Source organism: Coregonus lavaretus, assembly GCF_964263955.1.
Source record: "Coregonus lavaretus genome assembly, contig: HAP1_SCAFFOLD_955, whole genome shotgun sequence".
NCBI lineage: Eukaryota > Metazoa > Chordata > Actinopteri > Salmoniformes > Salmonidae > Coregonus > Coregonus lavaretus.
The window spans coordinates 124416-139297 of NW_028163086.1; the positions used below are offsets into that span (position 1 = coordinate 124416).

The 14882-nt window shown below is 43.2% G+C and overlaps 1 protein-coding gene across 1 annotated transcript in view; it reads left to right on the plus strand.

Annotated features, from left to right (window-relative positions):
- Positions 1-303: 303 nt before the first annotated feature.
- LOC311118500 (nuclear factor 1-like) overlaps positions 304-14882 on the plus strand; it is a gene marked incomplete at its 3' end in the record, with an annotated part of 52191 nt that continues 37612 nt past the window's right edge. The window contains exon 1 of the mRNA XM_084193293.1: positions 304-1178. Coding sequence (XP_084049419.1) covers positions 1176-1178 — 3 coding nt within the window. The remainder of the gene's footprint in view (positions 1179-14882) is intronic.

A 14882-nucleotide genomic window follows, 5' to 3' on the forward strand; every position in this document is an offset into this window, starting at 1 on the left:
TTCTCTCTCCGTTCCTCTGCGGCTGGTAACGGTAGCGCAAGACAGTACAGGCAGCCCGTAATCCCCGCTGCCCGTGATTTAGCCCGAGCCCGCATAATGCTCCTAAACCCCCAGCTGCTACCCTGGCCACTTGCTCCCCGCGACAGACTGCGAACAGTTCGCGTTATTAATAATTCAACCAACTCGACGCTTCCACGAGACCACGACCGGCTGATCGCTCTGACCAGCCCATACGCTAATAACGCTATACAACTGCCCTCATTCTTATTCAATTTTAAAGGGACATTAACCTCCTTTTGTGTCGCTGATATTGGGGAATAAACCGACCATCAGCATTGATATTGGAACGTAGGCTAAGGCTATCGCCTCAGCAGTCAGCATTTTACGTGAGGATTTTTCGACAGGTCTTTGTTGCTGAAGTGTAGGCATTCTGGTATCTCGGCAATGCAATAATGATTTTGAAGACGTCTCTTTCATCTCGTACGCTTTGAGGAGGAGGAGGCGAGGGACCAGGGGACTCTCCGATTGTGGATCAAGAGTGAGAGAGAGGGAGAAGAGAGACGGTGGAGGAAGAGATAGGGGTGTTGGTGTTAGTTTGGATACATATTTTGGAAACGGGAGCAGAGAGAGCTGTTATTTTGAAGGGGGAGAAAATACATAAACAAAAACTTACTTTCAATCTTATCTCCGTCCACACAGTATTTAGCCTATTTGTGAGACGTTTGTTGGTGGTTCGGCGTCTCTCTCACGTCACTGATTTGTTGCAGAACTTTCTTTCACCGCTCGGTGTTGAAGGCAGCAGGACTTGGACTCAAACGTCTCCCGAACTTCTTGGGCCGACGACGAGCGTTGAAGATGGATGCAACTTGTGCTAACAAGTGAAAAGAAGAACCCAGAATAACGACGAGAAGTAGGGAGGGAGGCTGCTGCTACGCTGTCTTTCCTTTCCATTTCTCTCGCAGAAGAGAAGACTAACTTTTTCAAATACCGTTTTCTGGGCCACAGGCCGACTTGTTTAAAGGACTTGTTTTTGCTTCCGGTAACATCGAAGAAAAAACCGAGTCGCGCTCTCTCGCCCTCTTCGCTCCCTCACCCTCTCTCTCACTTTTTCTGGAAGCAGAACTTTTAAAGTAAAATGGGTCTTTGAGAGAGTTGGCACATCTCCCTGCGCTATAATGGTACGTGATGTAAATTAATAATATCACTGGAGAAAGCCTTTCAAAGTATTGCCGTATTATTTCTAAGGTTGAAATGTAGAATACCTTTACACTTTAACAATATGTTCTCATTATGTTACAATTAATATAAGAGGGGATTTATTTGATTCACGTCAGTAAAAATCTACCTCTCAGTCAGTCAAAAGTGGAGTATTTGTTATTGATTAGACGAATTACTTTAGTATAGGCCTGCAGGTGTATTATTTTATTATTTAAGTAATATTATTTTATTTAGTGTGCGCGCGCGCGTGTGTGTTACTGTGTGTGTATGTGTGCAGGTTCGTATGTTGATTCAGAGAGTTGAGTGAAATTGCTTGTCACTAAACTGTCAAAAGTGAAGCACCACAATGCAAGCAAAGCTCACCTGTATCCATCGTGTTTGCTATAATTGGCTAGACAAGGTGCCAGTGGTAACCACTCCGTTTTGTTATTGTGATGTGTCTGAATATCATAAACTGCTTATTATCCCACATTTATTTTCTCACACTTTTTTATTTAACCACGATTTTGATTTAATGTAGGCCTGTTATTATTTATATGATAATTTATTATGATAAATTATTATACATTTATTATAACATTTATAATATTTAGCCTATAGGCCTATTATTTATTATTATCGAAGTCAAAATAAATATGAGGCTATATAAAAAAAAACACTAAAAAAACATTGAGAACAAAATAGTCATCTGAATATAAAATCCATGTGATGACAAAGTGGCGGGAAACTGGGTCTATTCTGCGGTGGTTAGCCTACATCAAAAGGAATAACCAACGAATAACACATGCGACGACAGCATGTTTTATTGTTCTAAGAGAGCAGTTTGACAGGCCAGAATATGGGACAGTGCGGGTGGTTCTTGTGTGTTGGAGACCCAATGTTCAACCTTTTAGAAGCTTCAGTGTCTGGGGTGCATCTCTTTCAAATCAAATCAAAGTGTATTTGTCGTGTATGTATAAACAGATTAGCAGATGTTAAAGCAGGGGCAGCGAAATGCTTTTGTTCCTAGCTCCAGCAGTGCAGTAAATGTCTAAGAGTACAATATGCCTACTAATACACAAATAATCCCAATCTCTTTCTCTCTTCCTCCTACTTGCTGAATTGTCTTTTTTTCTGTAGCCTGTCGGTTGTATGTTCATCAATGGTCGGCTAATTGAGTTGCGTGGTTGATGACACTTCATATAGCCTCGCGCAAAGGGAGGGGGAAGCGGGTATATGTTTGCCTTCAGTATTGGAGTGTTTATAGTTCATAGGCCCGCCGTTCAAACCATCCAATGGATATCAGACTTGTTTTTATTGCCAGAAGCACGTGGTTACCTTACCACAAGCTATAATAATAATATGCTAATAATAACTAGAATAATATATGACATTGAATAAAATTTAATAGGAATACTATATAGGAACACCTGCTCTTTCCATGACAGACTGACCAGGTGAATCCAGGTGAAAACTATGATCCCTTATTGATGTCACTTGTTAAATTTACATTTGACATTTTAGTCATTTAGCAGACGCTCTTATCCAGAGCGACTTACAGTCAATCAGTGTAGATGAAGGGGAGGAGACAGGTTAAAAAATGATTTTTAAGCCTTGAGACAATTGAGACATGGATTTTGTATGTGTGTCATTCAGAGGGTGAATGGGCAAGACAAAATATTTAAGTGTCTTTGAACGGGGTACTGTATGGTAGTAGGTGCCAGGCGCACCGGTTTGAGTGTGTCAAGAACTGCAACCCTGCTGGGTTTTTCACGCTCAACAGTTTCCTGTGTGAATCAAGAATGGTCCACCACCCAAAGGACATCCAGCCAATTTGACCCAACTGTGGGAAGCATTGGAGTCAACATGGGCCAGCATCCCTGTGTAATGCTTTTGACACCTTGTAGAGTCCATGCACTGACGAATTGAGGCTGTTCTGAGGCCAAAAGGTGGTGCAACTCAATATTAGGATGGTGTTCCTCTCCTTAACTCTGACTGTTCATAACCATATTGGATTACCATTATAATCTCTGTATCATAACTCTTCGTTAATATATGATTTCATATGTAAAGGGACAGATGCATTAGTCTTTTGATAGCTCTGTTGAGTTTTTTATTTTGTTGTCTGTTTTGTATACACTCAGTGTATATAGAAAAGTTATTATTATTCAAGAGGCCACTAATAATAATGTATTTTAAGTCCATAGTTACCATGAATGAAAAAATGGCATTTTATTTATATTATTCAGGCAGCATCAGTAATAGTATACTGTAACCTACACCCCAGTCACATTAGGAGTTATATTAGCCTAGCCCTAGGCCTTCTCTTGAAGCCTGCTTTCTGAGGCAAACACCCACCTCTGAAATGTACTACTTGATAGGCTGTGTGTGTGTGGTGTGTGTGTGTGTGTGTGTGTGTGTGTGTGTGTGTGTGTGTGTGGATAGTGTCTGATGTGATTTGGCCCTACGGCACCAAGCATTATTCAGTCTACACAATCCGTCAGTCCGACTGGCTCTCACCTGCACACATGGAATCTCACATCACTGACTCTCAAACATACAAACATAATACAATACATTAACACGTTATACTGTAGGGCTGTGACGGTCATGGCATTTTGGATGATGGCAATTGGCCAGCCAAATGACCGCTGTCACCGTAATAACCGTTCAAATAGCCCCATAGGAGCAAATAGGAGCAAAACAGGAAGTAAAGATAGGTGCTAAAATATGTGCTGTGATTTGTTGATTCAACTAAACTGACATTACAAAAAATACGCTCCATTGCATGAGCCACATCAGTTAACATCATTTGAATGAACATTCTACATTACCATATACATTATTGAGTGTACCCATGAGTTTACCAGTCAAATTTCCAGTGTTAGAGGTTCCAAGTCTGTTCTATTCATTCTAGTTCTATGTGCTGCTGCTGCATTGTGCCTAGGCAACCGAAGACTAGTTTGCTTGTTTCAACAAGGAGCAACAAAGTTTCATCACGTTGTTAAGAGTCCATGTTAAGGCCAAAACGGACTCAACTGCACGAATGCTCAGCCTTCCCGTCTTCAGCCAGCACGAATGCTCAGCCTTCCCGTCTTCAGTCAGCACGAATGCTCAGCCTTCCCGTCTTCAGTCAGCACGAATGCTCAGCCTTCCCGTCTTCAGTCAGCTGTTTGTTCCACACAAAAGTTTTTTTTTTTTAAACGGTTATGACGGTTATTTTACTTTCACGAGGGTCTTCATCCTTAACCATATGGTAATTGTGCCAGCCCTAAGTTATAGGTGACTTAGCAAATACTGTAGAGCAGCATTTCTCAAACTCGGCCCTCAGGACCCCAAGGGGCATGTTTTGGTTTTTGCCCTAACACTACAAAGCTGATTCAAATTATCAAAGCTTGATGATTAGTTGATTATTTGAATTAGCTGTGTACTGCTAGGGCAAAAAACAAAATGTGTACCTTTGGGATCCCGAGGACCGAGTTTGCGAAACCCTGCTGTAGAGGGCCAGGGTTGTAAAAATAAGTTCCTGAGAGATAGAAAAATGTATCCTAACAAATGGTTAGTTCATGCATCAATGAGCACGATAATTCAACACAAAACATCATTAACAGCATTGACAAGATTTCCTGTAGTCTATATTGTGCTTATTATTAGTCTCAGATTTGGACTTTGAACTGCCTCGTCTGTCAAGTGCAGTATTGTCATTGGTGAGTTGGCAAGGGGGCGTGAACCTCGACATCACGTCATCACCATGACATTTGACTGATTTGAATATCTGGATTCTATTTCTATGGGCTCACCCGTGTGTTAACATTATATGCCCCATTGAAACGCTTGTGTTTTGTAATCTAATGCGTTGTGGTAAACTCTCCCTGTGTTAGAGCTCAGAAGCAAATTACTCCACAGGATCAGCCTATTGTGGGAAACAATGAGGTGATTGTAACCAGGAGAAACATTATTGTGGACTGCACATACCACAGTGTGGTTTCATGTTGTTAGAGAGTGTGGTTTCACTAGTAAGTTACCACAGTGTGGTTTCATGTTGTTAGAGAGTGTGGTTTCACTAGTAAGTTACCACAGTGTGGTTTCATGTTGTTAGAGAGTGTGGTTTCACTAGTAAGTTACCACAGCGTGGTTTCACTAGTAAATTACCACAGTGTGGTTTCACTAGTAAATTACCACAGTGTGGTTTCATGTTGTTAGAGAGTGTGGTTTCACTAGTAAGTTACCACAGTGTGGTTTCATGTTGTTAGAGAGTGTGGTTTCACTAGTAAGTTACCACAGTGTGGTTTCATGTTGTTAGAGAGTGTGGTTTCACTAGTAAGTTACCACAGTGTGGTTTCACTAGTAAATTACCACAGTGTGGTTTCATGTTGTTAGAGAGTGTGGTTTCACTAGTAAGTTACCACAGTGTGGTTTCATGTTGTTAGAGAGTGTGGTTTCACTAGTAAGTTACCACAGTGTGGTTTCAATAGTAAGTTACCACAGTGTGGTTTCATGTTGTTAGAGAGTGTGGTTTCACTAGTAAGTTACCACAGTGTGGTTTCATTAGTAAGTTACCACAGTGTGGTTTCATGTTGTTAGAGAGTGTGGTTTCACTAGTAAGAGTATCTGGGTAAAGACAGACATGTAGGGACAGAGTTATTGTGTTATATACATTAATACCAGCCTTCTACTGTGTAACTAGATGTATAGTGTTGTCCTATAGGGATCTCCCACACTACTGTGTAACTAGATGTATAGTGTTGTCCTATAGGGATCTCCCTCACTACTGTGTAACTAGATGTATAGTGTTGGCCTATAGGGATCTCCCTCATTACTGTGTAACTAAATGTATAGTGTTGGCCTATAGGGATCTCTCTCACTACATGGTGCCGGAGATACAGTATATTGGGTGGGTAATGCAGGGTTTTGTTCCAGCCCAGCACTAACACACCTGTTTCAAATAATCATTCAAATATTCGGTAATCATGATATTTAGTCTGGACCATGATTACAGGAATCAGGTGTGGTAGTGCTGGGCTGAAGTTGGAGACAAGTGAAGTGAACAAGGACAGAAAGAAGGGAACAGCTTCCTGGGATGAAACACAGCTACAATATATCTTTATTGATACAATACAGCCCTGTTATAAATACAATATATCTTTATTGATACAATACAGCCCTAGTATAAATACAATATACAGTGCCTTCAGAAAGTATTCAGACCCCTTGACTTTTTCCACATTTTGTTATGTTACAGCCTTATTCTAAAATGGATTAAAAAAAAAAAAACATCCTCAGCAATCTACACACGATACCCCATAATGACAAAGCAAAAATAGTTTTTTAGAAAATGTTGCTAATTTATAAAAATAACAAAACAGAAATACCTTTATTTACAGAAGTATTCAGACCCTTCGCTATGAGACTCGAAATTGAGCTCAGGTGCATCCTGTTTCCATTGATCATCCTTGAGATGTTTCTACATCTTCATTGGAGTCCACCTGTGGTAAATTCAATTGATTGGACAGGATTTGGAAAGGCACACACCTGTCTATATAAGGTCCCACGGTTGACAATGCATGTCAGAGCAAAAACCAAGCCGTGAGGTCGAAGGAATTGTCCGTAAAGCTCAGAGACAGGATTGTGTCGAGGCACAGATCTGGCGAAGGGTACCAAAAACTTCCTGCAGCATTGGTCCCCAAGAACACAGTGGCCACCATCATTCTTAAATGGAAGAAGTTTGGAACCACCAAGACCCTTCCTAGAGCTGGCCGCCCGGCCAAACTGAGCAATCGGGGGAGAAGGGCCTTGGTCAGGGAGGTGACCAAGAACCCAATGGTCACTCTGACAGAGCTCTAGAGTTCCTCTGTGGAGATGGGAGAACCTTCCAGAAGGACAACCATCTCTGCAGCACTCCACCAATCAGGCCTTTATGGTAGAGTGGCCAGACGGAAGCCACTCCTCAGTAAAAGGCACATGACAGCCCACTTGGAGTTTGCCAAAATGCACCTAAAGACTCTCAGACCATGAGAAACAAGATTCTCTTGGCTGATGAAACCAAGATTAAACTCTTTGGCCTGAATGCCAAGCGTCACGTCTGGAGGAAACCTGGCACCATCCCTACAGTGAAGCATGGTGGTGGCAGCATCATGCTGTGTGGGTGTTTTTCAGCGATAGGGACTGGGAGACTGGTCAGGATCAATGCAAAGATGAACAGAGCAAAGTACAGAGAGATCCTTGATGAAAACCTGCTCCAGAGCGCTCAGGACCCCAGACTGGGGCGAAGGTTCACCTTCCAACAGGACAACGACCCTAAGCACACAGCCAAGACAACGCAGGAGTGGCTTCGGGACAAGTCTCTGAATGTCCTTGAGTGGCCCAGCCGGAGCCCGGACATGAACTTGATCTAACATCTCTGGAGAGACCTGAAAATAACTGTGCAGCGATGCTCCCCATCCAACCTGACAGAGCTTGAGAGGATCTGCAGAGAAGAATGGGAGAAACTCCCCAAATACAGGTGTGCCAAGCTTGTACCGTCATACCCAAGAACACTTGAGGCTGTAATTGCTGCCAAAGGTGCTTCAACAATGTACTGACTGTCTGAATACTTGCGAAAGTATTCACCCCCCTTGGCATTTTTCCTATTTTGTTGCATTACAACCTGGAATTAAAATGCATTTTTGGGGGGTTTGTATCATTTGATTTACACAACATGCCTACCACTTTGAAGATGCAAAATACATTTTTTTGTGAAACAAACAAGAAATAAGACAAAAAAACTGAACTTGAACGTGCATAACTATTCACCCCCCCCCCCCCCCCCCCCTCAATACTTTATAGAGCCACCTTTTGCAGCAATTACAGCTACAAGTCTCTATAAGCTTGGCACATCTAGCAACTGGGATTTTTGCCCATTCTTCAAGGCAAAACTGCTCCAGGTCCTTCATGTTGGATGGGTTCCGCTGGTGTACAGCAATCTTTAAGTCATACCACAGATTCTCAATTGGATTGAGGTCTGGGCTTTGACTAGGCCATTCCAAGACATTTAAATGTTTCCCCTTAAACCACTCGAGTGTTGCTTTAGCAGTATGCTTAGGGTCATTGTCCTGCTGGAAGGTGAACCTCCGTCCCAGTCTCAAATATCTGGAAGACTGAAACAGGTTTCCCTCAAGAATTTCCCTGTATTTAGTGCCATCCATCATTCCTTCAATTCTGACCAGTTTCCCAGTCCCTGCCGATGAATAACATCCCCACAGCATGATGCTGCCACCACCATGCTTCACTGTGGGGATGGTATTCTCGGGGTGATGAGAGGTGTTGGGTTTGCACTAGACATAGCATTTTCCTTGATGGCCAAAAGGCTCAATTTTAGTCTCATCTGACCAGAGTACCTTCTTCCATATGTTTGGGGAGTCTCCCACATGCCCTTTGGCGAACACCAAACGTGTTCTTTAAGCAATGGCTTTTTTTCTGGCCACTCTTCCATAAAGCCCAGCTCTGTGGAGTGTACGGCTTAAAGTGGTCCTATGGACAGATACTCCAATCTCCGCTGTGGAGCTTTGCAGCTCCTTCAGGGTTATCTTTGGTCTCTTTGTTGCCTCTCTGATTAATGCCCTCCTTGTCTGGTCCGTGAGTTTTGGTGGGCGGCCCTCTCTTGGCAGGTTTGTTGTGGTGCCATATTCTTTCAATTTTTTTATGATGGATTTAATGTTGCTCCGTGGGATGTTCAAAGTTTCGGATATTTTTTTATAACCCAACCCTGATCTGTACTTCTCCACAACTTTGTCCCTGACCTGTTTGGAGAGCTCCTTGGTCTTCATGGTGCCACTTGCTTGGTGGTGCCCCTTGCTTAGTGGTGTTGGAGACTCTGGGGCCTTTCAGAACAGGTGTATATATACTGAGATCATGTGACAGATCATGTGACAGTTAGATTGCACACAGGTGGACTTTATTTAACTAATTGTGTGACTTCTGAAGGTAATTGGTTGCACCAGATCTTATTTAGGGGCTTCATAGCAAAGGGGGTGAATACATGTGCAAGCACCACTTTTACGTTCTTTATTTTTTAGAATTGTTTGAAACAAGTTATTATTTTGTTTTCACTTCACTATTTTGGGTATGTCCATTACATGAAATCCTAATAAAAATCAATTTAAATTACAGGTTGTAATGCAACAAAATAGGAAAAACGCCAAGGGGGATGAATACTTTTGCAAGGCACTGTAAATGTGCTATTTCAGTTTTTTATTTTTTATAAATTACCAAATAATTCTAAAAATTTGTTTTTGCTTTGTCATTATGGGGTATTGTGTGTAGATTGATGAGAGAACAAAAACAATTTAATCCATTTTAGAATAAGGCTGTAACCTAACAAAATGTGGAAAAAGTAAAGGGGTCTGAATACCTTCCAAAGGCATTGTGTCTTTATTGATACAATACAGCCCTGGTATAAATACAATACAGTGGGGGAAAAAAGTATTTAGTCAGGCACCAATTGCGCAAGTTCTCCCACTTAAAAAGATGAGAGAGGCCTGTAATTTTCATCATAGGTACACGTCAACTATGACAGACAAAATGAGAAAAAAATCCAGAAAATCATATTGTAGGATTTTTAATGAATTTATTTGCATATTATGGTGGAAAATAAGTATTTGGTCAATAACAAAAGTTTCTCAATACTTTGTTATATACCCTTTGTTGGCAATGTCACAGGTCAAACGTTTTCTGTAAGTCTTCACAAGGTTTTCACACACTGTTGCTGGTATTTTGGCCCATTCCTCCATGCAGATCTCCTCTAGAGCAGTGATGTTTTGGGGCTGTCGCTGGGCAACACAGACTTTCAACTCCCTCCAAAGATTTTCTATGGGGTTGAGATCTGGAGACTGGCTAGGCCACTCCAGGACCTTGAAATGCTTCTTACGAAGCCACTCCTTCGTTGCCCGGGCGGTGTGTTTGGGATAATTGTCATGCTGAAAGACCCAGCCACGTTTCATCTTCAATGCCCTTGCTGATGGAAGGAGGTTTTCACTCAAAATCTCACGATACATGGCCCCATTCATTCTTTCCTTTACACAGATCAGTCGTCCTGGTCCCTTTGCAGAAAAACAGCCCCAAAGCATGATGTTTCCACCCCCATGTTTCACAGTAGGTATGGTGTTCTTTGGATGCAACTCAGCATTCTTTGTCCTCCAAACACGACGAGTTGAGTTTTTACCAAAAAGTTCTATTTTGGTTTCATCTGACCATATGACATTCTCCCAATCCTCTTCTGGATCATCCAAATGCACTCTAGCAAACTTCAGACGGGCCTGGACATGTACTGGCTTAAGCAGGGGGACACGTCTGGCACTGAAGGATTTGAGTCCCTGGCGGCGTAGTGTGTTACTGATGGTAGGCTTTGTTACTTTGGTCCCAGCTCTCTGCAGGTCATTCACTAGGTCTCCCCGTGTGGTTCTGGGATTTTTGCTCACCGTTCTTGTGATCATTTTGACCCCACGGGGTGAGATCTTGCGTGGAGCCCCAGATCGAGGGAGATTATCAGTGGTCTTGTATGTCTTCCATTTCCTAATAATTGCTCCCACAGTTGATTGCTTCAAACCAAGCTGCTTACCTATTGCAGATTCAGTCTTCCCAGCCTGGTGCAGGTCTACAATTTTGTTTCTGGTGTCCTTTGACAGCTCTTTGGTCTTGGCCATAGTGGAGTTTGGAGTGTGACTGTTTGAGGTTGTGGACAGGTGTATTTTATACTGATAACAAGTTCAAACAGGTGCCATTAATACAGGTAACGAGTGGAGGACAGAGGAGCCTCTTAAAGAAGAAGTTACAGGTCTGTGAGAGCCAGAAATCTTGCTTGTTTGTAGGTGACCAAATACTTATTTTCCACCATAATTTGCAAATAAATTCATTAAAAATCCTACAATGTGATTTTCTGGATTTTTTTTCTCAATTTGTCTGTCATAGTTGACGTGTACCTATGATGAAAATTACAGGCCTCTCTCATCTTTTTAAGTGGGAGAACTTGCACAATTGGTGGCTGACTAAATACTTTTTTCCCCCACTGTATATATTTATTGATACTATAGAGCCCCACATTGGAGTTGTCATATTACCCATAAAACCTAGCGGTCAAACAGGGAAATGGTTCCAATCGTTTTCCCACCATTAAACACTTAACACTTAACACGTGGTATAGATACAATATATCTTTATTGATACAATACAGCCCTGGTATAACCTGTGCTAGAAGTTAGCTATTTGTTCTGTGGTGACGTTTCTCCTAGGTACAAATCTAGGATCAGTTTTCCCTCCCCCAATCCTAACCTTAACCATTAGGGGCGGAAATGCAAAACTGACCTAAGATCAGCGTCTAGGCTGGGGGAACTTCACCCTACATCTAGCTAGCTATCCTGTCTCAAAGAATGGGTATTTGTCACCATGCCAGGTTTATAGTGCATTTCTGGGGCGTGGTGGTGTACAGTAACTCTCTCCTGCTGCCATGCAGTTCTGTATGAACTTGTTCACCCTGTCCTGTCTGCCTTTAACTCTTATGATGTGAGGGATTTTCTACTGTATGTCTGTCAATCAGTTCGTCAGGGTAATTGCTGGGCTAGCCTACATTGTCAATGCTTTATTCATTCAGCCACCCACATACTGTCAGCCACCCACATCACTCACACTTGTTATGGGTAATGGTACTTGTCGTGACTACACAACACACATCCGCCTATGCACGCACGCACACACTCACACACACACACACAGCTATGTCTTAATATACTTGTGTGGACATTTTTGGGACCAACATTTGATTAATTAAAAATCCTATTTTCCCCAAACCTAACCCTTACCCTAACCTTAGCCTTAACCTCTAAACCTAACCTTAACTCCTAAGCCTAACCCTAAACCTAACCACTAACCCCTAACCCTAATTTGAACCAAACCCTAATCCTAACCCTAACTTCTTTTCAAGTGAGGTCCGGAAAAATCAATTCTCAGAAATGTAGGTGGTTAACTATTCTTGTGAGGACTTCTGGTACTCAAGTATAGTAAACGTGTACACACACACACACACACACACACACACACACACATCATTAATTTACACTGAAGTGAGGTCAGATACTTTCTTCTAAAGGAGTTTTCCCCACACACCTACTGTATGTGTGGACCACATATATCTCTAACCACACAGTTTACTATTGTGTAAACCTGCTACGCAATTAACCAGAAAACAACATTCAGCACCACTCTGTCTTGGCTTCAACATCTGAACCCAGGAAAATAATGTTAAAACCCTTAAAAGTGGACTGAAATAATTAGCAAAGGCCCCATATCCATTCCAGAACCCCCCCCCCCCCCCCACCCATACACACAACCACTACCTACCCCCTCCTCCCTCCTCCCTCCCCCCTCCTCCCTCCCCCCTCCTCTTCTTCTTTTGTCCTCCTCCCATACTCCCTCCTCACCCCCCTGAGATAGTGGTGTGAAAAATCACATTTTTCCAACATTTTCTCCCTGAGGTGGCTCTGGCAGGGATTCACACGGAGGACATTTCTGCCTTTCATACACCCCCCTCTCCCAAACACACACACACACACACACACACACACATGCACACACACTGGAACAGACCGGTTTCGGCCCAGCCTTTGATGTGCTTGCCATCTCATGCAGGTTGGCTTCCTTGGTTTATCAGTGTATGTGCGTACCGCTCTGTGTGTGTGTGTGCGCGAGCGCGTGTACGTACGGCTCTGTGTGTGTGTTTATTTGGCATCGTGATATCCCGGCCACCAAATTGATAATAATAAATCAAAACAATAATGCTGATAATAATGACTGGTTGTTAAAGAGAGAAACTGACAATGGTTGGATAGTTGGGATGGTTGTTCTGCAGCCAGAATAACTGGTTTTGGAGAGAACAGCATGAACTGCCAGGTGTGGTGTGGTCTGCACAGTGCTGGGCAGCATGTGTGTGAACGTGGAAGAGGATGTGTGTGTTTGTGGCTGTGTGTGTGTGTGTGTGTGTGTGTGTGTGTGGCCGTGTGTGATTATGTATACAGTTCCAGTAATTAACTTTAAAACTGAACTATCTGAGGATCAATCCCAAAGCTCAGTGGAGGTGTGTGTGCGTGTTTGTGTGATTGTGGTTATTAGTGTTGTGTGATTGCGCATGTGGTTATTAGTGTGTTCCAGTACAGGTTTTGGGAGATCTCACCTCCAGAGAGTTGGGCCATATGGTCCACAATATATCCCCACAAAGAATCTCTCTTTTGTCAGTTATACCAAGCTGGATGGCAATTTATTTAACCAACTGGATCTTCCCACAAAAGCATTCATCCTATATCCATCTCACGTCTTTTTTTCAGGAATATCTCAATTAACACATTTGCATTGGGTTAGTGTTGGTGACCCACTTCCAAACAGGTCAGAGACTCTGTCAGCGTCCCAAATGGGACCCTATTCCTTTATAGTGCACTACATTTGCCAGGGTCCATAGGGGGTTCTGGACTAAAGCAGTGCACCTTAAAGGGAATAGGGTGCCATTTGGGACGCTGCCTCCGTTTCCAACGCCTCCGTATCTTCCCTCTAAAATGTTAATTAGCCTGTGCTTTGAGATATTTGTGCTCAGGGCTGGCCATATGGACCAAGCATATGTTCTGTATATACAGGACAATATATAATTCACACATGGCTCAGGGATGAGCATTGATAAGAGAGGGATAGAGGAGATACATTTGGGACGGAACCGAAGGGGGATTGGTTCAGTACAAAGGGAGACAGTATATTGTGGGGTCTGTGTTGTCCCTCCCTTGGCAGGTAGAGAGCATAGGATTGCTTCATCTTTATTCTTACTGTGCGATGATGAGGTTTCCATTTGTTTCCCAATAGAATGATTAGAAAGGTTTTCCTGTTGCGATCATTCAGCCATCCTTCAATATCCTCATTCTGTAACTGGGCTTTCTCCATCCAAATGCAGAACGCCATCTTTCAGCAGTCCTGGTAGCATCCTCGCACGCACGCACGCACACACACACACACACACACACACACGCAAACACACACACACGCAAACACACACACGCAAACACACACACGCAAACACACACACACACGCAAACACACACACACACCAGTAAACGAGCCAGCAGCCAATTGGACAAGCCCATGTGCCCAGTGCCAACACGTAGCATTTTGGGTCTGGGCTTAGCCAATCAGAGCAACTGACAGTGTCTCTGCCCGGGACGTCCAATCACAGAGGGCCTGTGCACCTGGTGATGCATTAGGGGCCGGCTACAGTGTTAGCAGTGGGCTTTCGGCTCAGACAGGCAGACCCCCAGACACACACACACACACAGGTGCCGTGGCTAAGGTCCATGAGGAGCACTGGCCAATAAGACCAAGCCCTGCTATCTAACACGTGTCCTGGCACTGGACTGGGTGGCAGCATCCCTTTCCCATCATGCATTGTGTTATCAGTGGGCCACCTCTCCCTCCTTCTCCCTCTCCTTCTCTCCCTCTTATCCCAGCTCAGTGTTCTCCGCTCTCTCTCTCTCTCTCTCTCTCTCTCTCTCTCTCTTCTCTCTCTCTCTCTCTCTCTCTCTCTCTCTCTCGCCCTCTCTCTCTCTCTCTCTCTCTCTCGCCCTCTCCCTCCCTCTCTCTCTCTCTCTCTCTCTCTCTCTCTCTCTCTCTCTCTCTCTCTC